General features: G+C 38.9%; 2 protein-coding genes across 9 annotated transcripts; one reads left to right on the top strand and one right to left on the bottom strand.

Annotated features, from left to right (window-relative positions):
* The first annotated feature begins 168 nt into the window (after positions 1-168).
* Positions 169-23,211, top strand: LOC138932599 (odorant receptor 13a-like). 8 transcript variants are annotated; one of them, XR_011446794.1, is made up of 8 exons: positions 169-299; positions 389-807; positions 1,220-1,571; positions 2,058-2,288; positions 2,520-2,633; positions 2,715-2,870; positions 21,129-21,291; positions 22,572-23,211. XR_011446794.1 is itself a non-coding variant. In XM_070294584.1 (6 exons), the coding sequence occupies exons 1-6, from the start codon at positions 554-556 to the stop codon at positions 22,605-22,607; spliced, it is 1,143 nt and encodes a 380-aa protein (XP_070150685.1). In that variant the 5' UTR covers positions 169-553; the 3' UTR covers positions 22,608-23,211. The 8 variants fall into 8 exon arrangements, 3 of the variants coding, with proteins under 3 accessions (XP_070150685.1, XP_070150682.1, XP_070150684.1); XR_011446796.1 differs by having other exon boundaries at positions 174-204; positions 521-807; XR_011446795.1 differs by lacking the exon at positions 169-299 and adding an exon at positions 324-341 and having other exon boundaries at positions 464-807.
* Positions 15,752-18,627, bottom strand: LOC138932360 (natterin-3-like). Its single transcript, XM_070294106.1, has 4 exons — positions 18,539-18,627; positions 18,000-18,199; positions 16,812-16,955; positions 15,752-16,721 (listed from the first exon to the last, which is right to left on the bottom strand). The coding sequence occupies exons 1-4, from the start codon at positions 18,543-18,545 to the stop codon at positions 16,635-16,637; spliced, it is 438 nt and encodes a 145-aa protein (XP_070150207.1). The 5' UTR covers positions 18,546-18,627; the 3' UTR covers positions 15,752-16,634.
* Positions 23,212-24,035: the final 824 nt, after the last annotated feature.

Raw genomic sequence — 24,035 nt, forward strand, 5'->3', positions numbered from 1 at the left:
ACGGCCTCTCGTTTTCCCTTCCATCCGCAAAATCCGGCAATCGCACTGACAACATGCGCTACAGCTTCATCATACGTAGAACGGTGAAAATATTTAATGAGCTGGCCCCTGCCCCGATCGACAGTTGTCGACGATGGTAGGGCTCCTCGCCGGCCCTCGCCAAGTGACCCTCGGTATTTGTCAGTTTATCCGTAGCGTCTACAGGTGCGTGTCTCGTGCCCGTCCATAGATCTATTCCACGACTGTGTCCAAGACTCTTATAAGCTCCTTTCGCGGAGCTCGATCAAGTTCCGAGCGTTGTGCGTTAATTTTATTGATCCAACATTCCTTCCCTCGATGAGGTGCTTCTTATCGCCCTATATATTCTCGCTGATTATTTCATTTTCAGTGAACCGTCGATAAACTTGCTCCCTCGATGATATTGATCTGATAATTTACAAGTGTTCTCTGTTTTCCTCTAAAGAGCGATTACAGATAACACATCTTTACTTTAGCTTCGCATCGTTCGATCATGTCATAGAGTGTTCGCGTCATCAATCGAGAGTTCGAGACGATGTCCGCGAATACGATTACCCGCTCCATCGAGATCGGACTTCGAGTCGTCGGTATCTGGCCAGGCACCGCTTACGCGATCGCCAGTCGGCTCTTTTGGACAACGACGATGCTAAGCGCGCAGATTTTTCAATACCGTCATGTGGTGTTACATTGTAACTCCGAGGATCTTGAACAGCTGATGGACGGCCTGAGTGAGACGCTGTCGTACAGTTTATTGTTTGTCAAGTTGATTGTTTTCTGGACGAAACAACGGTACGTCGTTGCTACTCGGCGAATCATGTTGTACAAATCGAATAAATATTTGATAGCACAGAGTAGCTCACACGCACCCATCATCATCAGAGCATTAATAATTTAGCGATCCTGTTTCTTTCTGATAAAAGAAACTTCAGCGTTTCAATCATTCGTTTTAACAATGATAAGTGTATTTGTTTTTCCTTATCACACATTTTCCTCATCAATGATTTATTATAATATGTTTTAATACTACTATTTCTCTTATATCGTAATCATTATCACACCAAAATATCAACGTAATCCCGGTATCTATACTCATATCTTTCATCCATTTTCTCTTTGTTCCCATACGAAAAAAAATAATTTTCTCTAATCACGAGTCCTCGAAGGGAAACGACTTTGCTCTCGCGAAACTGATTCTCTGTAGAATATTCAACGACGTGTTGGCAAGGATTGCGACGGACTGGAAAGAATGCGGAAATACGGAAGATTGCGGCAATACCTGGTGCAATATGAGCAACGTGGCCGGTCTGTCTCATCGTTTCTCCAATATGATTATCGGCTTGCACTCGATGGCCGTGATGGTCTACGGTATCGGCGTCGTCGTTTTGCGTAGCGACAACGGCATCACCAAGGATCGCGAACTCTTCCTCAAGATGGAATTACCCTTCGAGAGTGACACATCACCGATCTACGAGCTCGTCATGATCACGCAGTTCCTTCATCAGATAACGGCCGCCACCGTGATCGGCGTGCTCAGCGCGCTGCTCGTTACGCTGGTAAGTTAAGCTCCGGAACCCCCCAGGGCTTTCGTTCCCTCTCTCCTTTTCCCTCCCTTCTCTCCCCGAGGGATTTTCAAGTTCCGGACTAAGATTACCTCGAGAAACGCACCCCGAGGGGTGGCCTCGGTCCGCTTTTTCTCGACGATTGGGACTATTTTCGTGGCAAGTTCTCATCTATTTAGAAAACATGTAGAAAGAGAAAGTTATTTGGAAGATTCATTCCAAATTCTCTGACATTAATTTACAGGAATTATTTTAAGCAAAGTTTATCAGAGATCTTTTATTCAACCGACGTTAATATCGCCCAAGTTAATTATTATTATATTTTTTATTATAAATTATCCGTTTTGGTCTGCAAGATTCTGAACGCATCGATACACTTTAGAGATTTGTTAATAAAATCACATTTTTTTAGCAAAAATTTTGAGATGTCTTCAATTTTCTAAACTATCATATATGAGGATAATGAGATCAAATTCTTAGGTGCTACATGCAGGCGGTCAGATAGACATTCTACGTGAAAGATTATTAGAGATTTTACCGGGGAGTGACAAATCGGCTATATCCATGGTCACGATAGGTCCGTTGATCCGGAGGCATCAAAACATCATCGTTTTCACAGAGAAAATCGAAGACTTGTACTCGTATATCGCATTGGCACAATTCGTATCAAATACCTTCGTTATTTGCTGCTTGGGATTTATCATCGTGAACGTAAGTAATTTTAATAGCTCTCACTGCACAAAAGCAATACAGACCAATAATCAAGTTTGCTTCGATGGCACGTATATTTGATATATTTGATGTATTAAGCTTATAATTTATTAGCGGCATTGTAAATTTTAAGCATTCAACAGCTTATAAATCTAATATCTTTACGACGCAAATTACTGCGGTAGAAAAAATTTAGTCGTGTACATTTTGGTATAATTTTCAATATTACAGTCAATTGGCGGCCAAGAAGGCTCCTCTATGTTAGTGAGATCCCTTTTGTTTTACGTCGTCATTAATTTAGAAGCGTTCATCTTTTGTTTCGCCGGCGAATATCTAAGCGTTAAGGTGGGCAATCCGCGATTTTTATCACGACAATTATTTTAGCCCCCTTTTCTTCGCGTTCCGCTTTTGCATTTTGATTTCCAGAGCAAGATGATTGGCGATGCGGCATATGAGTCTTTGTGGTACGATTTGACACCAAACGAGAATCGAATCCTCCTGTTCCTGATAATGAGATCGCAAAAGCAACTGACAATCACAGTCGGCAGGTTCACAAACCTCTCTATGCAACAGTTCGCGAACGTAAGCATTGTTATTGATCGTATTAATGTGAGATTATGCGTTAAAGCTTTTTGCATCTTACACACGTAGAGAAATTCTGTTCCGAATTTTGTGTCGCGGATTGTAGAGATCATCGAGATGAATTTTAATGCGTAACCGCAAAATTAAATTTATTTCTTCTATGCACTGTAGCTATTGTTGTCTGCCATAGATTATTAAATCATCGGCGTCATACGTTTCCGTGCTTCACGCGTTATAACGACGACCAATCGTCAGTATTGACGTATAATGATATATCGACGTTAACGTATCGCTGCAAAACTTGCTAATGTAAGAGTTGCGAAGATTACTCTATTTTTAATAAAAGTCAATTATGAGCTCAAAATAAAATTTACTCGTTTACTTATTCTACTCGTCGGAAATATCGCGATAATATTTACGCAAATGTTGTTAAACGCGTATGCGAGTTTAGGATGTTGCTTCTTGAACGAAGAGAAAAATATTTTTCTCGTAAGGTTGAAGGTTCGTCACAGGCTTTCATCCTCCTGAAAGAAGTTTGGAACGTCGTTCCGCGCTAAATTGCGGAAGTTGCCTCGACGCAGCGAGGGGTGGCTCTTTCCTCTTTATACTCGTTGTATCCGACTACCGTATATACATATATATATATATATATATATATATATATATATATATATATATGTATGTATGTATCCCGTTCGCTTTGGCGATATCGCACGATCGTGCCAGATGACCGACAAACAGATCGCAAGGCAACGATTGTCAACGAAATTATACTGGGATTACTTAGCGCTATTTCGCGCATATAATCAGAATGCTTTCACGCAGCAACTCGCCTCGAAGGGACTGTTTTATTTGAGGCGATCGTGTCTCTGTGTGAGCAAGAGTTGCAGTAATCTTATCGTCCCTCGCGACCATTCAATTTGCAAACTTGGAGTTAACGCTCCGTTAACGGACAAGCAGAGTTTATATGTGTTATGTCTGGCAGAAATGTACATCTCACCGCGTGTTGAGGTAATGTATATATATATATAGAGCAGTAAGCCGTCGGAAAATCCTAGTAAATTTTCCACAACAAAGATCTTTAACTTTTATATACTCTTTATTTATCATTATATTTAAGATTATATTGCTATTGAAATGTAAAATATATAATCATTTATACGCATTTTGCGTCAAACTGTATCCAAAAGTTGTATTCTTTTAAATTAACTTCTAATCTTATATAGCTTATATTTAAAGACATTTTGAAAAAATAAAATATATTTTTTCACAGAAATTTGCTTCGTAAATTTATTTCGTGTAGATTTATTTAATGTAGATAAGCATAGCTGCAATCTTTAACTCTGCAAACTTTTATTCCCGATTATACTATAATCGCTGTAGAAATATCGACTTTCTAAACTTTGAAAATTATATCCCGACAATGTAAATCATGAATTTTCGCTTACGTCGAATTCCGAATAACGGCGATGTCGTCCCATTTTACTAAGTACAAAATTATCGGCGTCGTCGTAAATTCCTTCTCAAGTTTCTCATCGCAGCCTCGCGAAAATCCTTGATTTTTCATTCATAGCCACGTCAGCATATCAACTTTCTTACATAAATTTATTAACGTATTTTTACGCGACAGTATACCAAATGAGAAATTGATATCGGGGAGAAACTCTTAACTTTTATAAGCGATATATTTTTTAAAAGATTATATATTTAAATACACGACAGATACGCGTTTTGAAAAAATAATAAGTTAGATCTCTGTGCATTTTAGCTATGTATTTATCAGCATTTTTCAATTTTCTACAATTTTTTTAGCGATTCTATGAAAAATAAATCTGTTCATAGATACATTTGTCTCTCTATACGTATATTTTTCTACTATACACAATCAAATTTATAATATTAGATATTCCAAAAAATATTGAAAAAACTACGTCAATAATTTTCTATGCATTTCACTTTTATGATAAATATTTCTATGTAAATATATTATATATAAATTTTAATATTTGTTTCATTTCATAAAAAACACAGAGATACTTTGGCGCTCATTGTTATAAAATATAATCACGATTCGAGACCAAAATTAATCCTACTGGAATAAGTACCTTGCTCAAATTCAATCGCACGACAAGATAATTTGATAAGGTCAAAGGGAATCTATTGTCTAACAATTTTATTCCTTTATCGAGTCTCCAGCAGGTGGAGATTTCGCGCACGAATTGTCGAAGATAATAAACAGATCGGTCGTTTTCAACTTTTTGACGTTTAGAAGCGGTACGATTTTCCGGGATGAAAGCTGCGTCAGTGGCGGCAGGAACGGCGACGGTGGTGGCGGTGGCGGTGGCGGTGGCGGCAGCGACGACTTCCCCGGGCCGAGCGAATTGGTCTCCATGGAAACCATCCCGAAGCCAATCCGGGGTGCATTCGTACGTACATTTACCCTTGTCGTAGCGCGTCTGCAACCCTCGCTTCTCTCCCCCTCACGCCGCCCGCCGTCTCTATAAACCTGCACCCTCTCTCGCTCTCATCTCCCGCAGAGCTCTCTCCGCTCTCTTCGACTCTTTTCCGTCTGTTTCTCGGTTCAGGTTGCTCTTTCGTCCGCAATTCCTCACCGTTTTCCTCCCTTCTCTTGCTCATTTTATTTAGTCTCTTCGCTATCCACTTTCGTTGTATTGCCTGTGCATGATCTTGCTTCGCTCTTCTTTATTTCGTCACCCAATTTCAAGAATAAGTGCCGATCTCCGTTTAAATATTTTTGTCGACACTTTTATCCCGGGGACAACAAACATCCGCGAATAGAAATAATATCGGAAAGAGATCGGATTTGTCTCTGCTTAATATGTATTAATTTTATAATTGAATAAACTTTTCACGTCAAAATATTGCACTTTTCAACACGTTGAAATTATTCCAGTGTATCATTTTTATCGAGTGGAAAGAATAGCATTTCAATGCGCGCGCTTTTGAGAAACAATTTAATACATTCCGTACAATAGAAAACTTTCAGCAAATCTTCTCCTTTATAGACTTTTGTCGCATTGTAGAGGAACACTCAAAATATTAAAAACTTTATATTTTCAAACAAAATGTTCAAATGCCTCTTGTCTCTTACGTACTTTCTCTCCCTATTTTTCCCTTAAATGTAACTTTCTGTGTTAAAATTGTTACTAACTTAACTTATTATTATTTCGCTACTAAAGGATTCTTTTGTAATATCAGTTATTTATCATAATATCCATTGTCTTTCTTTGTTACTTCTTTCTCTTTCTAAATCCCCGACTCTTCTCTTTTGTTTATGATTATTGCATTTGCGTATATTGCTGCTATATGCTGTTTTTATTCCAGTCTATAAGACTGATTGCTAGATTCATAAAGTGACGATATAATATCGATTGCGTTACATAACTCTACAAATATTATTACGTGTTCCCATTACTTCTACTCCGCAATACTCAGCAATCCGATAATGCCGTAAGGGCATATTTCCTTAACTACATCATAATGTTTAAGTCTGACGAACTAGGCGACGCGTTATGTTCTCGTCAAGAGAATGCGATATAAAGTTCATTTAGAAGCTGTTGTACATTATTATAATACACAACAAATCTTAACAAGATATACAAAGATATACAATTTAGATTTATTTAATTAAAATTAAAGTTTTTGAAGTTTTTAAAAATTATAAGTTTACTAAAATTGGTAAATTAATTTATAATAAGTAAAACCCCTTGACGAATTATTTTTGCTGTAAGAAATCTTAAAGAGTGTCACGGTGATCGCAATTTTTCATATAAAATGTAAGAACAACCGGTAGGAATTTTCAAACGTGCATATATGCAAATGTTTCGCAATATAAGAAGCTTTCTCGTATTCTGACTGTTATTGAACTATTTTAAACTTATTTCGCACGATATAAAAAAAACGCTTCAAATTGTTCATTTATATAAAGTTTGTTTTTTATCATAATTTTACATGTAACCTGCAGGTTTAGTAAATTAACAATATTTTTAATTTTCGCATCAAGAACACTCTAAACTTTAACGAGATTTAAATTTGCATCTCTTTCAATAAAGTATATAATACATCAATATGATGTGCTACAGCAATTTTCGAGTTTTATCCGCGAGAAAAAGATTGCTTTAATATAGACGACAGCATCTCGATTCCGGAATACAAAGCCTTTGCTTGCAGGAGACGTCGCGAAAATCGAATCTCGTTCCGCGACATGCGTGCACCGACTTCTTTGTTCCCCCGTGAAAAACGAACGAAGCAATACACATGCGTCCTGGATGCGAAAGAATCAGGAATGAGAAAGTACGCAGTACTTCATTCGATAATCCTTGCACGATCCCTTTGTTGAAAACTCAAGGATCGGTCACTTTGTCGTAGCAACATAAATACACGTCTCTCTAAATTATCGAGTCGTCTGGGGAAGCGACGATTACAAAGACGCTTTACACGATCCCATAAATGTAATCAAGCTGGATTACAGAGATTTAATATGCGCACGAAATAATCACAAGAATTAAATCTCCTCTTCTCAAAAACATAAAAATCAACAGCTACAAAAGAATGAATAACTATTGTCTTAATATTACTTTCGAAATACGCCCATTGTCTTATATTTCTGACCTATTATATAATTCACGTTTTATTTTCCTTAGTTATTATTCGTAAATTATCAAGACGCGATAACATTTCATTTCTACTCTACCTGCCCTTTTTTTATCTTCAACGCAACTACAGAATTGAATTAAAATTCATACAGAGCATTATCTGACCTCTATTAACATGCTTTAACGCTACCCGAGGGTAGTTTTTCATCAGAGATCCGACCGATTTCGACCTATAAAATTCTCTTTCCCCTTGCCCGGCTACGCGCGATACAATTAACGTTCGTATATAATTTAGACGCGCGCATTATAGACGCGTATTCTCGAAATGCGAGGCGGCCACGCAATCTAAACCGGGTATTCCATTATACTTTATAGAGAGACGGCGAATTCATACGACGGGCGATACCATCGATCTCTATCGCGCGCACCACACGCAACTTGAGCGCAGATCGTGAGAACAAGCGTTTGGCTTGCGTCAAGCCTGGAGATTCGTGTACAGGATATACATTTCTCTCGTGTAGCCCTCATGGCTACACGAGTGTGTACAAACGAGAAAGCGAACCGCCTACGACCAAAGACTACCCTCGCCCTCGCGCTCATTATACGTAGAGATTCTTTGCGAGTCCCTCTCTCTCTCTCTCTCTCTCTCTCTCTCTGTTTCGGCCTCTTCTATCCCTTTTCAGGCGCGCTTTCTTTTCCCACATCGTGGAAAACGGATGGGTCGTTTCGTACTCGCGAGCCACTCATGGGTGCTTTCGCATGGAGACTTCCGCGAAGCGAATTCAACTCTGGAACGTCGAGATGAAACGTGTTTTAAGATTAACGTCAGTGTTGTTTAATATACGACACAATATTGCTATATGTAGGAAGGAGGAATGTAGGACAAAATGCTATGCTTATTCATTTTAAAAAATTTATTTTTAAGATAATGACTCACGTAATAGTTACCATGCGTCCATATACGAACAAAGATCGATACGCGTGCTAGAATCCGCGCTAAAATTTTCAACGCCAATTTTACGCTCTATAAACTGCACCAACGTCAAATACAAATCCATGATTTCAATTGAACTTTCAAATCACATATCCGCTTTTTTCGTACGAGCTGTTTGAAAATTCATCCATCGGCTCCGTTAGATCCGACACGCGGAGTTACATCTTCCGTAATTCCGAAACAATTTAAATTCAAATTGCCGCCATGAATCCGACCATTGCCGGTGAACGCGGCGTTGTTTCATAACGCGGATTAAAATAGCCGGCGCATTCGTGTTCAAACATCCCGCTTCCGTCGAGCGTTTTTAAAATATCATATCGCTTCTCGCGATAACGCGGCAAAGAGTTCAAAGCGAACTCGAGAGAGGACATATTAGCGAACATATTATAACGCTGATACAATTATTTTTCGCAACAAACATTTTCGCAAACATTTCGCCTTCGAAATTATTCGCAACGGGGAAACGGAGTTTTACGTAACATTTTTACGGATAAACATCGGCGAGAAATAAAAACTCTACCGATGACACAATTTTACGTTGACGAGCGACGTTAATAACGATTACACAATAACGTTCATCTAAGATGGACGCGTCTATTTTATCGCGCGACGAGTATTTTATACGGAGAGATATCCTTTCGCATCGGTGTTGCATAATCGCGTTCCGCTTCCGCGAAAATTATTACTATACATAAAAGCGGAAATAACGCAATTTTCTTATCGAATAAAGATATGATTCCAACTATCGAACGGTGACTTCGCGCCGTCGAGATTACCGTTTCATCAACTTGACTGTGTTTCTCTCGTAAATGTTGTCGCGTGGAATTCTGTGCGCAAACACCGGTTACGATCGAGTTTAGCTGCCTTAGTCTGCCTCAAAGCAGTCATTTCCTAAGGTCAATCGCTTCACTGCACCTTGCCAATTTCGGCGCGAATAATTTACATCCGAGTCGTGCGAGCGCGTTTATTAAAGCGTGAGCACCGACTGAAAGAGATTCTCGTCCCGGCGACGATAGCAAGACTTGGACATCTCCCGGTTGCTCCAACAGCCATCAACCGGGGGCGGTTGGAGCGTGGTAGTTAATTAAGGATCTGTCCTCGTCCTTTTCCATCCTTGCCTTTCATCTCGTCGCTCCACTGCACTCTGCGCCCGCACGCAAAGATCCGCGCGACTCCTCCAATCTCTCCTTTCGAAATATTCGGTACAGCTGTCGCGCGATCTAGATCAAAGAGTAACAGAGAACGAAGGTCGAGTCCCCTCGCGAATTTTAATAAGCACTTGGGCAAAACGAGTGAGAGTCTCCGTCGATTTTCGTAATTATTCAATTATACGAGGATGTTCGTCGCGAAGATCTCCGCAACGTCCAGAAAAGAGATTACCACGTAGAGATAAAAGAATTTTTTACTTTTGTACAGAAAGTTGAGTGCTCGCTATTACGTCAATATTGCAAAATTATATAAGAAAAATATATTGAGATTCGCGAAGGAATTTAAAAGTGATTTATCTCTGGCGGAACCAGCGTTTCGCCAAAGTTTAAAATCTGCCTAGTATTATTTTCTCACACAATATTAGATAATACAATAACTAAATTTGCTATTAATATATTTTTTTTTGCCTACATGTAATATTAATTAATTATGTAATTTATGTTTTTATTTTCTTCATTATCGCGTCCATTAAAATGAATTAATTTTTCTTTCTTTTCGATGCGAATTACACGTATCCTTTGATAAATCGTTTGCGAACATATCGCGACCTCGGGGATAGAATCTTATCTCGACGATGCAGACAATCCTCTATCTCGCTTGCGCACGTAATGGCGGAGAGGGGATGGAGAGCTTCTAAATCCCTTATGCATTCATAAACATTGCCTGCAAGCAAACAACTAAGACGAATTTTCGTCCCCTCGGCCACAAACGGGGGAGGGGGGGGGGGAGCCCGTTTACACCGAAAAAGATGGGCGGAGCAACATATGCGGGCTTCCTTCTTTGTTCTCCTGTTCCCTTGCACTCTTATCGATTAGCTTCCATGTGACGGATACGCACACCGCCACCCACACGATCGACGTCAAGAGTACGTTTGTGCGTGTTTCATACGTACGTGTGAAACGCACAGCACGCACGATGTCGGGGGTCTTTCACGTGTACATCTGGCAGTTTCCAATGATAACGTTCGCCGAACCGTGAATATCGTCTCGATATTCCTTCGTTTTCCTCATGCGGGAATGTAGAATTAAATAGGTATTCATTTGCAGGTGAGATTGTGACGGTGCGACGGTAAAAAAATCATATAATTTTCCGCATTCAAATTGTGGTTGAGGTTCAACAATCGGCTATTGCCGATGGGAACAAACGCAAAAGGAAACAGGACTATCGTACTAGACGAAATAAGATCGCTATAATATTATGAATTTTTGATTTTGCCTAGAATTTAAAGATGATAATATATGACTGACGATCTATTCACGTGGTTTAATTCTTTAAATTCATCATCGGCCAATAACGCGCTTCGGAGAAATAGGTCGACTGTGCCGCGGCTTCCGCGTATTTCCTGGTGAACTAACAAAACGGGAGTGGAGGTAGGGGAGGAATACGACCTCTCTGGAGGTCTTAACTTTTAATTTTTCAAACGTACCCGTGGACGCGCGCCTCGAGACTCGAGAGAGCCAGATGCGGGGAGGCCATAAAAGCGCCTGGCAGTTGCCTTCTGATGGCCGGTACAATTTGTGCGACGACCGCGTCGCGCATAGAAAATACAAGCGGAAAAAAAATAACTGCGGCAAACAACGCTTCTTAGCTTAAGTGTTCACCTTTGAGTATAATAAAATAATATTTTAACTGATGTAAAAATTTTATCGTATAATTTGATATCGTACAAAATAATCAATCAAAATTTCTCGTACAAATAGATATGCGTGTAACACGCACATATTTTGCTCGAATAAGAGATAATATATTTGTTTATCATTGGCTAATCAATTTGCGTCTGATTTATCGCGAATTAATCGCCACGAATCAATTAATTTTCCTCTCTCTTCGGCTTCTTTTTCCTGTTCTGCTAGCATTGCTGCAGCAATGTTATAATAGTTTCTGCTTCTACATCTGCCCTGCTCAGTGCTTCGTATTGAATGGTACATCCATAATAAAAAAAAAAAAAAAAAAACGAGCTCTTTGTAAAGCCGGTTTTTTATTATTGCACGAATGGCACAAAGCTTTTTTTTTTTTTTTTTTTTTGCGAAACCGCCCATGCGCTGCGAACGCAAAAATCGTCGCCACGACCATTGTTGCATCCCTTATGTCGCGTGTATCGTCCCCTTGCGTCATGCTCGCGCCCTCTCTATTCGCCCTTGGTCATGCTAATTTGTGCATAGCTCCTCCTACAATATCGAAATGCGAGAATACGCCGAGGGCGATCTCGTAGGTCGTAGGTTTTATTGCAAGCATATATTTGCGTAAAGTTATATATACAATAATTATTATTTTGTATATTATTCATCAACTATATTTGTTTCATGTATCATGAAAAGAAGCATTCCACAAAGGAGCATTCGTGAAAAAAATCCCTTAAAATTTTATTACAGCAATTTATTTAATAAAATTGCTAATGATTATTTGTCTTCTCTTCGATCAATTAATAAACACGATCAACATCTCAAGAAATTTTCGCTACTTTATTTATTCGATCGTATACCTTATTACTGTCGTTACCATTCGTTGCTCTAATAAATAATCGGAAATGCGGCTCGCGACTGTAATAATGTTGCGTGTAGCGTGCAGTCGTTTGGTTCGTATCGCTTTATAATTCCGAGTCGTTCATAGCGGGCTGAAAGAAGAAACCGTCGTCGCGAGCAATCGAAACCTTAGCATACTCCTTATTATTATTGTTACGAGGCCATTACGCGGCTGGGGGGCCCGACGCAGCACGCGTGCACGCGTGCAGCCTCTAATGGCAGATGGCGATGGGCCCGCGTGCGACGCAGCTGCAGCTGCGGACGGGGAGTGGCAACACGAGCGGGAAGGGGAGAAAGAGAGAGAAGCGACCCGCGGAATCGGTACAAGGACTACCCCAACCCCCGTAACCGACGCAGAGGCCCACTACTCTCCCTTCGCCTCGTGTTCTGCCTTCTTTCCTCGGTGTCCAAAATGCTAACCTGTTGGTACAGCTGTCAACTTGGTAATTATTGCTCTCGAAAAAGGAGAGCAATAAGCAAACGCGAATCGAAGTTGCTTGCTAGACGCGAGTATACTGAACATGCGGAAGCGAGCTGTCATTTGCCTAGACAGTCCGGTAAAGTCTGTAAATAAAGGATACACACTCTGTCTTTTGTTTAATATATATAAATTAATAGAATATATAATTTGAATAAAAGAATTAAATTTTTTTATATAAAAATAGAATTTTATATAAATTAATTAGTATCGGTAGTGCTATGTAATGAAATTAGAATGAAGAGCGACGAAATGCGCCCTCGGAGCCAACCGTATATCAAGATTTTTCAGAAAGTTGACTTTTGTCCATTCAGAGAAACATATATGAAATATATGCGCGAATTCAAAATGATTAAACCAGATTAGGCATAATTTAATCTCTTGCGCTTTCATTCCAATTTTTTTTCGCATTTAATCTTGAAATATATTATTTTTAAATATTATCTATATATATATATAAACATATTCTACATAAACATATATCTTTATATAGTGTACGATTCAATTTGCACAATTGCTATGATAAAATTGTAAAAAAAGAAAGAAGTTGTTCTCTTGTTGCTTCCTATACTTTATAAAAAGACAGCACCGGAATGGAAGATTATTGATTTTCCGCGCAATAAATGAAGTATTGCTAAAGAACGATTGTAATGATAAAATAAGAAACAAGATATGCTTCGTAAACAAATTAATTAATAATTATTATCAAAACTGAGAAAAAATTTCAACTTCTTCCGCCCAACAAAATGTCATTTTATTATTACGCGATATGTGTTGTAAACAAATTATTGGTGGATCTGTAAAGTACGAAACAGCAGCTGCAACGCTCTCTCGACATAACGGGGAGAAACAGCTGTCCTCTTTCTCTTTCTCACCGCTCTCATACTTGAATCCCCGATTCTGGTTCTGGTTGCCGTATCGGTCGTGCCATATGGGTACATTCAATGGAGACCGACGGCTTCCAGAAAGCAGATTCGTCTAAATAAAATATGCACTTGCAATAGTGCAACAGTGTATCCGATACACAAAGATCAATGCCACAAATCATATCAAATGCATATAATAAGGCTTTACTTTATTTCGATCATCAAAATCCCATCTTTTAAAACGACCGATTTATTGTATAAAAAATAAATATGTAATTGCGATTTCTTTTTATTATATCGTGCTTGCTCTAGTTTAAATCTATTGAGAAATCGAGATCTTAAAAATGTGCGTTGCAAGGACAAATATATATGTGAGAAAAATATCAATAGCAATATGACAAATTCTATACTTCTGTAACGAATATTTCCTTGTTGCAAGGCAACGATCAATATGACAAACATAAACCGTAATAAGCGCGGATTTATCGAGTCGATATATCGAACGATATATGCTAACGATGTTGTCCACGCTGCAAACACACATACGAGCGAAAAAAGAAGAAGTAAAAAAGATACCCGCGAAAGAAGCTTCGATGAAAATTGCAGATGGACGTGAAAACGATCGGGGTATCAAATCTTTCATTTTGTATGCACAAACATTTAAAGAGAGAAAAAGAGAGAATCTCCTCTCCCATGCGATATCGATATCACGTAAATCACTCGATAACGTAAAAGAAAAACTTGGCGGCGTCTTTCTATATCGGGGAGTGCAGTCGAGCACATTTTATTGATATTTTTATAAAATCCGTATATATATATATACGTCCGCATATATATTTCATAAAGTTTCCCCACCAAATTCATAGTTGAATATGCGAGATTCAACGATTGTGTTTTTATGCGAAAGAAGGTGGTGTCTGTGATCGACTCGACTGCTAAGAGAAATACGCTTGCGGGATTTCGAGAAAAATGAATAAATGTTCCATTTATCACCGATCTATAGTTGGAAATTTTCTTGGGGCTGGATACACTCACCCCTATAATAACGTCGCTCCCCTTTCGCGCGTCCTCCATCGTCGATTACGGCGTAACGCGCGTATACTACGCAAGGATGATCGCGCGCGTGTCGATCAACTCGATCGACCCCTCGAGAGGGGCGGCGACGAGAGGGATGCTCTCTCGTCCCTCGGCCTAGGCGGCATTGTCCGCCGATTCTGGTCTCGTTGCCAGCTGTTGCCATTTTTTTTTTCCCTTCTTTTTGTCTCTCCTCGCGCGCTCGTGCTCGCCCCCGGGTCTCCTTTGTCGAGCGTCATCCTCGTTCGTGCCAGCCGATTCGAGCCGAAATTAATCAAAAGGGGACGATCAGTCCCGCACGTGGGCAAGCCTCACTCTCCCTCTTCTCTATCCCCTCCCTATCCTCTGCTCGCACACAGACGCGCTTTTCCTCGATCAAAATATTAAATAGCGCAACCCCCCCCCCCCTGACAATTCTGCTCCGAGACCCGGAACAATAAGGAGAGAGAAGAGAGATGGGAGCAGAGGGACGAAGACGCAGAAGGTGGAGACGTACGGCCACGTGCCAACCATGGGAATATAATGCCGCAACGGCCACGTGCCAACCACCTATATCGGGTGTACCGGTGGAAAACGACCACTGGTTGCGTCACGGCGCAGCAACTCGCTTCTGTTAGGCTTATCCACCCCTCGAAACCTGGCGATATTTATTTGCATACGGGATTTACTTTTCAAAGGATCTTAGCCGAGAAGCGTGAAAATTGAATCGCCAATGATGACAAAACAAGGAGCCGTTCTGTATATTACTTACGCTCGCGATTAAATTAACGTAACGATAAGTGATTCGAGTAGCTTTGTAATATTTGTACGGGATGTACGACGAAAGTATCTCGCGGTTTTAATGTGTTAGTAAAATAATTTGTTTTATTATAGCAGAATAATAAATAAAATATTTTATACGCAAAGAGCTATTTTTTATTATTTTAATATTGAGCTATAAATAGTCTTCATCGACGGCAAATGTAGCATATATCTTTTTCGGTATTATTTATAAAATTATTTTTGATGCATTATATTCTTTTAATAAGCTAAATTCGAGCTACCTTTTTATACAATATTATATTTTGTAATTATAATAATGACATTTTAATAAAAAATTCTTTAAATTATGTGATTCCCTTTTCTCTCTCTTTTTTTTCGTTCAAGTTTTTATAATTATCAATATCTTATCTATAGATTATAGATAAAAGAAATTGGCATTGGCAGCTTAATGTTTACCGTATCTTTACATTAAACATTACGGAACGCAAACACATTCGTGCAAGATGACAAACGACCTCTTATAAAATTCGAAGAAATTGATGATATTTTTCTGATTCATATTTCTCCGTATTGTTGAATCATTCGTTATCCACGATCTTTCATCGACGCAGAAAATAAAATCGGAAAAAATCGTGTAACGTAACGAGAATCACGATTGAACTATTAATAACGTACCGTAGCTACGATCCGGATTATAAAAAGAGATGCGAGCAACGACGCTATTGCTGGTAGTCGCATGACGACGTTTGTCATGCACTTTCCATCCGCATTAATTTAAAGCTCGATAAATTACTTTTCTCTGCATACTAATAGGAGTTAAATGAGAATAGATAAGAACGCGATTCTCAGTCTCGTCCCAACTTTGTAAAATTTTAATCTAACTTCAACTCACGGAAGCCCCCATAAATCGACGCGACGATACAATTTAAAATGCGCTGCTCGCGTAATTATTTGTTAATATCTCGTTTGCGAAAAGTATATATTGTATTACACACGCACGTACGAATGAATAAAAAAAAATATGTAAAATAACAATATACATGCGTCGTGAATAAAATATTTCAATTCTACGTATCTGTCTTCCGTATATACAATGTAAAATATTTGAGCCTCTTTGTAATTTTTACAGACTGAATCTTTTTTCCGCAATTAATAGTTGATCTATTATTTAATAAATTCTTTAAAAATTTCAAGTTTCAGATTTAAGCGAAAGTACCTCGTCGCGATATATTTCTAAAGGCGTTCAGCATTGTACCAAGACTTCGTACTCCCTGTACGGTATTTCCTTCCCATCAAACGGGATGTACATGACACCGTGACTTCTCTGTATCTGTCAAACAGAAGAGAGATACATCCTTAATTTTCATTCGCGTAAATAATATCCTCCAATTTTGGTTCTTCGAAGAAAGAACAGACGTACCTTTCCGACGCACGGTATACCGTTGTGATAAGTACGGCCGACGTAGAGCATCTCCCCGCTCGCGGTCTTCCCAGCCTCTACCGCGTGTTCCGGTACGTGGCCGTGACCCGTTCGAATCCAATTGAAATGGGCGGGCATCAGCACCTAAGATGCGAGAGTATATTTCGTATTATATTTCCGCTTGTAGATCGACGGCGGGGGTCCTTTGGTCCCAACGAAACCGGTATATCTTCGCGCTTCCCTCTTCCGATATTCCAGTCATGGCAAATAGATTAATCCGCGGCCGATCCGTGGCCATTCCTTCTACGTACGTGTGTGTGTATGTGTTTGTGCGCGTAAGCCGAACCAGAAGAAAGTGATTTCGGATGAATACGATCGAGTACGCGCTGCCACGGCAAATAGAGGGTTCGTCCAATGTCGGATCGAAGGGATATATAATGCTTCGGTACCGCGTCGAGTCTCCCACCGATCAATACCGAGCGATATCCTATGTTGTATCTTCGAAGTTATCCTCGCTATTTTGACGAAAAACAATATTTCGCTTCGCTATCGTAATAGCTGTCGTCAATCGGCGCAATAAAATTATCCGTATCGATTTTCCTTCGTACGCAACATGTCCGAAATCCGCTACGATTTCCTCGAATAAAGGATGACACACGGGATAACGTAGAAATAAACGAAAAGAGAGAGAGAGAGAGAAAGAGGAGAAGATTTTTATCGGAGTGATAAAGCATGTTTCGATCATCTCTGGTATATTGCCGAGCAAATATCCGCGACTAAAACACGTCGTACATTGGTAATCTTATCTCTATCGAAACGAAACGCGCCGGGGATATAGAGAGACAGCGGCGGATGTACACGAGTGTTACGTAAGGTTTTACGCGAGCTATTTAATTCGCTTATTAGCGAGCAAAAGGGAACGGTAGCGTTATGAAACCGCGGCTCCCTGTTGAAAGTAGAAAGGTAGAAAAGAACCGCGCGTTATACAATCGCAAATTCATTAAAATTACCGAGACTGTCGAAATAACGATTACACGCGCATTCGATTCCGTTTCGTGTTAATCGTGATAGAGACTTGCGTATCGATATACTCGGCTCTCGGAATTGTCACAAAATTCGACGTTTAATTTAATGAAAGGGAATAGTTAATCGTATCTCTCTCGGTTTATCTCGCGGCGGATCGTATACCTCAAAGTCGTGTTTCGTATGCTCGACACCTCCGTAGCATACATAAGCAACGCCATGATCCGGCTTTGCTTTCGCCGGTAGCATATCACCGTGGTGCATGGCGCGACCTACGACGAGATTCGTGCCGTCCGCATCCCTGCCGATCGAGATCAGCATGCGAGAATCGGCGTAGGGCGCCGGCCATCTCGTCCATCTGTAACCTGCGACAGATATTGCCGAATAACCGTCTGCTTCCACGGAAATCGTCGATCACGATATCGAGATTTCGATCGATGACTTGTCGGATCGCTTATCGAATCATACCGATAAATTGCACTTTTCCGATAAATTTCTTTCATGTAATAATAAGCAAATAAAAGAGACGTATGTAGCTAAAAAACTTTGAAACTTAAATTGACATCGCTCTTGCTTTTATCTTTCTCAATGGTAATCTCTACGATCAAAATAAAATAAAGTTTGTTACGTGACTCAATCGCCTATACCTTCATCTATTTATTTCTAAATCTCTAATTTTACGGTATTTAAGTGTCACTGCTTACCAGGCATTGTTATTTCTTAAACCAAGTTCGCTGCCACGATATCACGCAACGATAAATAATTAAATAGCACGAATGACAGTTTGCGTGTCGACACGTTTAAGCGAGAGTTATCACTGAACGCGCCGATACTTTGGGCGTAAACGAGCTCGGGCCGCAATCCCACCATTTGACATCTTATCAATCTTATCGCCGCGGAAACGCACATTACCGCGGAGCATATAGCACGCGAGAAGCCGTGTTCCATCGTTCGGCCCTCACTTTACCGCTCATTCGTCATAACACGCGACATGATTCTGTACTAATAATGTCACTATTACTATAATTTTTATTTCCTTTTAATTTCGTTGTTGCATGGTGAAAAAAATCAAACGGATCAAGTGGCATGAATGATGTAATATGTAATACATTAAGTCACCTTACGCGCGAGATAAAGCACCTCCATCGATCGATGCGATATAATATAGAATTGCGTATATGTGCAAAATGCAGGGCTCTATTTTAACATTCTGATAAACGTGAAAATAGATTTTCAGGGCAGAGTAATTGATCGTACGATACACGAGCTTGACAACTCCATCCGCTAATAGAAATCTTTGAAACTGTCATTTCGCGATTCGTGCAAAAAATATGCACCGAAAGAAAAGAAAAGAGAAAAAAGCTCGAATCTCGGATAGAGCCGTGTGAAATCGGTGCCCGTTATTCTTCCGACGTTGTAAATGCCGCGATGCATAGCGGGGAATACAAAGACGACGAAGGAATGAACTTTCTCGTTCGAGCGCAGCAGGAAGCGAGCGATTTGCCGCACTCGTCGCTCGAGCGAAGAGAGGCCACCTTCCCCCTTCTTTTACGTATCGTACCGTCTTTATGCAGAAATACGCGTTACATCCTTGCGATTCGCGCTTCGGGCGACCGTACGCCCGATGCCCACTCATTATCAGGTGGAATCATGCTCCGAGACGCGTATTATGTAATGAGAGAAAATACAAGCGTGCTCCCTGACTAGGGAAAGAGCGAATATAAAAAGAACGAGTGCTCGGAAGTGCATCGCCGATGGCGTAAGAAAGACCTTTCAAACGGCATGCATTGTCATCAATATCATGCGAGGAAAGTCGCGATAATCTCGTTTTTCAACTATTTTATACATATACATACATAAAATTGACACACAACATATTTGTTAATTATAATATAGATATATATATATATTACATTAATTTATATTTATATAGATTTATTGAGAAAAATTAAAAGAAGACGATTTGCCAACGAGTGCAAATTTCAGTTGATAATATGCGCTCACTGTCTTCATTGGCAATCTAATCGTAAGATCTCTTTCTGAAAACGAATCAATTTATATATATATATATATATATATAATTCCACAAAAATATCCTCGACATTATAGAAAGTCCAAATTACCATTTGTTCCCAAAAAAAGCAGAAATAAATTTATTCCAAGTAATGTACGTAGGTGGAAAAACGATTATCTCGCCTTTAATGGAAACCGTTGTTTCCATTAAAGGCGAGATAAAATTAAGTAAGGTGAAAGGTTCTTTCGCCTGAATATTGCTATCCCCAGACCTACCATCTCTAATCGCTGATCCGTAATTAATTGTGCCACGTAGATAATGCGTTTAGAGCAGAGGCGGTCTGTTCGTTTAATGAGACGTGTAACGCTATTTGCGCGTGGTGCTCCGAGGCGTAAAAAGGAGGCGAGCGTCTAATGAGAAATCTCCCGTTTGAAATTTCTGTTCGTTGTTTCTTTCGAAATTACACGCGAATTCGTCGCGTGATTTGACATTCGACAAATCATGTTTTGCTGGACATTTTGTTCCAAATTCGAGACATTTAATTAAGCAAGATAAGAGATAAGAGGATCCGTTTTCTCTCTTCTATGCAAGAACGTCGCGCGAAAGAGTTTAAGCTCAACGAGAGTGCTTTGATGAGTCTGCTAAGGCGAGTGTAGTATCTCTTGGATATACTACGTCCCTCTATGAATAATGCCTTCGTTCGCTACCGTAAGATAGCCCTTTTTTCTTCTTTCCGATGTATAATATCGTATGTGTAACCGAAGACTGATATAAAAATATCAAAATAACGTCGCTATTTGCCTAATGTTATTGACACGGCGGGAAAAATATTACCGCATTTCTTCGGATTATTTGAGAATTTTCGATTATCATATATATACACCGTAACGTTATTAAAAAACAAGAAATATAAATAAAATCAAATATAAAATAGAATTCCATATTTTAAGAATAGAACGATCCTTTATAAACATCGATAAAAAATATAAACGAGCGCATGTATGGTATATATAAACTTCTATGAATAAAAAAAAATGTAAAATTTTGGGGGAAATATTTGTGAAAATTATTAGAATTATTTTTAATACAATGTTCGTATCGGCGTTACACAAAGTCTTTGTGATATCAGGTTCCCATATAGTGACACGCAAAGGGACTTACATTATGATGACTCATTTTTCTATATTACGATCACCTGCCCTTTACGCTTTAACGTCGGAATTATGTTAACTTTACTTAATGTTTAACAAGCGCGCTTTCCTTTTTAACGAATGTTATAGAGCGCAGGATTCAAGCGGAAGTATCGTACGCGACGACGAGTCAATTCTGCAACGAGAGACGCGGAACAAGGGAGCTGCTCGAGCCGTTAAACCGAACAAAACATCCCCTGGCCGGTGCTTTAAGCTCACAAAACAATTCCGCCGGCGGAGTGGCGGTTAGCAAGTACGTTGCCGGTAGTCAATGTTCTAAAAGGATCCATTTGTCTCTCGTTCCGACAAAACGTCAGGTCGAGCTCGAGATAACCGGCGCTTATATTTCGTATCACGCTCGCATTGTATTCAACATGTTATCCAAAAGATAACTATATTAATGCAGTCAAGTGCGATCGTTCTGCTTAAAGCGTGTCTCAACATTAACATATTAGGTGTACAGCAAAAAAGATCTACGAGATAACGAGATCTATTCACTGTCTATCTCTTTTACGGACGTGTATTTTTGTTAGATTTGTACAATACATACACTTTTAAACCTCACGATCGCTTCTTTCGTTGAAACGCAATTCTTATAAATGTTCATCAATAAGTTCGATTCAACATGTGACGTTACTTGCGTACGTAATCTCAGTAATCAAGATATTTGCCAGATAATTGGAATTTTTTATTTAAAAAAAAAAATATTACATAATATACAAGTGACTTTCTCAGATCTCAAATAAATATATAGAGAAGGCTAGCTATCTTCTCTCTACGAAATCTGAGAACAAACCGCGAAACTTCCTTGACGACACCAAACAAAGAAGATTAAGCAAAGTGCGCGTCTGTCTGCTCGGTGGTCTCTTTATTCGTACTGCGATGAAGAGACTCTTTAATATTTGAACAGAATGGAAATCGTAGCTATATACTTTGAATTGAATGCAAAAGTTCGTTGAAATTCGTTAGCATACATTTAGACTATTCGAGATGGTAATGTTAAAATCCAAGCTTGGATGATATTCTTGTAAACTACGTTTAAATTTTATATACGTTTATGTATCACTAGACGAGTCTTCATCTGCCACGACTATATATGGTATAAAACATATAAACTTCATATATAACATATATAAAATTCATATATATCATAGTTTGGTAAAATATAATCTGATTAAAATTTTTATTAATGCCTTGTTTAGAGATCTTTACTATTTATATGATTTAATTCGACAATCTTTCTTAAAACAGATAAATTTTTACAACTTTTTAAGCGCAATCTTGTTTTATTATTAAATCATTATTAAAAATTTTACATTGGTCAATAATCCTTAAATAAATATTATCTTAGTGGGGAAAAAAAAACTAAACAAAGCTAGCACTGGAAACAAGATTGTATGTACAACAGTCAAATATTGTCATGCTCGATAATGACAATCTTCGAGTTTTCTTGAGTCAAAAATATTTAATATAATAATAATTGTGAAAACACTTATCACATATAATAAGTTAATTACTTTAATATAATTTCAGAAATATAAAAGGAATGTACACACGGAAAAAAATTAATCTACGGCAACGCTCCTTCTCGCGGGTCCCGATAAATATCGCCAAAACAAAGAGACACCTCCAAGGTTCCATGACAGCATCGCAGTTTCCTTTGTTCAAGCAATCCCGCCATGCGACCCGTCGCGTCGCACAGCGCCGGAGACTTTGGCGCTGTGGAGGGAGAGCTCGAAGCCGGCACTGCGATGGATCGATACAGCACCAAGGGGTAGTGTTATGGGGGTGGCTAACTCGTAATACACAGGGGCTCGCCGCTATTCCGTGATGGCTGAGGCAGAGGGAGCAAGAGAGAGGCAGAAGGGGAGAGAAAAGAGAGAGAGAGAGAGAGAGAGAGAGAGAAAATGTACGAGCGCACCCTCCGCTCTAGTGTGGCGGAGGCAGAGCTAGCGCCAGCACCCCATTCGTCAATCCTCGTCCCCCGTTGCTTGAAGGCTCTTTCTCTTTGTTCGAGTTCGTTAAACTTCCAGTCGACCGAACGACCCCCACAGTCTCCGTGTACTCCTGGACCTATATATCCCTTAATCGTTTCCTCCATCTTCCCACGCACGCGTTGATTCTTAATTACGACAGATTCGCGTCTCATTTCCTTGCGCTTAAGTGAAGACTCACCTTGAGAGTCTTGTACATTAATGTACGTTTCGTACAGATTATTTTAATCATTTGCCAACACGATTATAATAGAATATCACGTTCCAAATGATTGTTATGTATTACAGATTGTTTTGTCTTTTACTTCTTTTCAGATAAAATTAAAATATATCACGTTATTCTATTAATACTCTTGATATATCACGATACTAATGATATATTATTAATTGATTATGTTTAGCTTTATAGATGCAAATATAAATTTATTTCAGAACAAAGGTATATATTTAGGAATAAATATCTTTATATATATATATATATATATATATATATATATATATATATATATATATATATATATAAAGTACATCAAGAGAAAAAGATAAATATGTACTCAGATTAATTCAGATCGACACATTAAATGCAGGAGATGTTTCATTGATCGTCAGACCGTCTGACTAGATCGCGAAACTTACTACTTGCGCACGCATCACACCATAAACAGACACTTCCAGTTGCAATTGCATGATAATTATGCACAAGTGTATTTTGCTCTGTTTTAATAGAATTTTAAGATAACATTTATTCTTTGGATATGCCTTTTTAAAAATAAATCTTATTAAATTAATAAATAACAAAACTGGAATGATATTACAATTACAAATTTTCTCTGATTGCATTAAATATCGCTTCTGTTAACTAACGATAATATTTCTCACAACATACGTAATTTTTTCACTAAATTTTGCTTGCTCGTGTAAATAATTAAAATTCATTATTCATTGTAATCTCTTGAATCTCTTTGTGTAAAATTAAAATTCATTACTCATCATCACATTATAT

This window comes from Polyergus mexicanus, unplaced genomic scaffold (genome assembly GCF_030449975.1).
Source record: "Polyergus mexicanus isolate NDT 795.1 unplaced genomic scaffold, iyPolMexi1.0 SCAF_4, whole genome shotgun sequence".
Taxonomy (NCBI): Eukaryota; Metazoa; Arthropoda; class Insecta; order Hymenoptera; family Formicidae; genus Polyergus; species Polyergus mexicanus.

What these genes read in the sequence shown, in the direction of transcription:
- LOC138932360 (XM_070294106.1), bottom strand. An exon ending in ATACGAAACACGACTTTGAG is followed by an intron (nt 16,956 to 17,999) that starts GTATACGATCCG and finishes CTCGCATCTTAG; the next exon opens with GTGCTGATGCCCGCCCATTT. An exon ending in GTATACCGTGCGTCGGAAAG is followed by an intron (nt 16,722 to 16,811) that starts GTACGTCTGTTC and finishes TCTGTTTGACAG; the next exon opens with ATACAGAGAAGTCACGGTGT.
- LOC138932599 (XM_070294581.1), top strand. Translation starts at nt 554, where the DNA reads ATGTCCGCGAATACGATTACCCGCTCCATCGAGATCGGACTTCGAGTC. An exon ending in GTTTTCTGGACGAAACAACG is followed by an intron (nt 808 to 1,219) that starts GTACGTCGTTGC and finishes GATTCTCTGTAG; the next exon opens with AATATTCAACGACGTGTTGG. An exon ending in GCGCGCTGCTCGTTACGCTG is followed by an intron (nt 1,572 to 2,057) that starts GTAAGTTAAGCT and finishes TCAAATTCTTAG; the next exon opens with GTGCTACATGCAGGCGGTCA.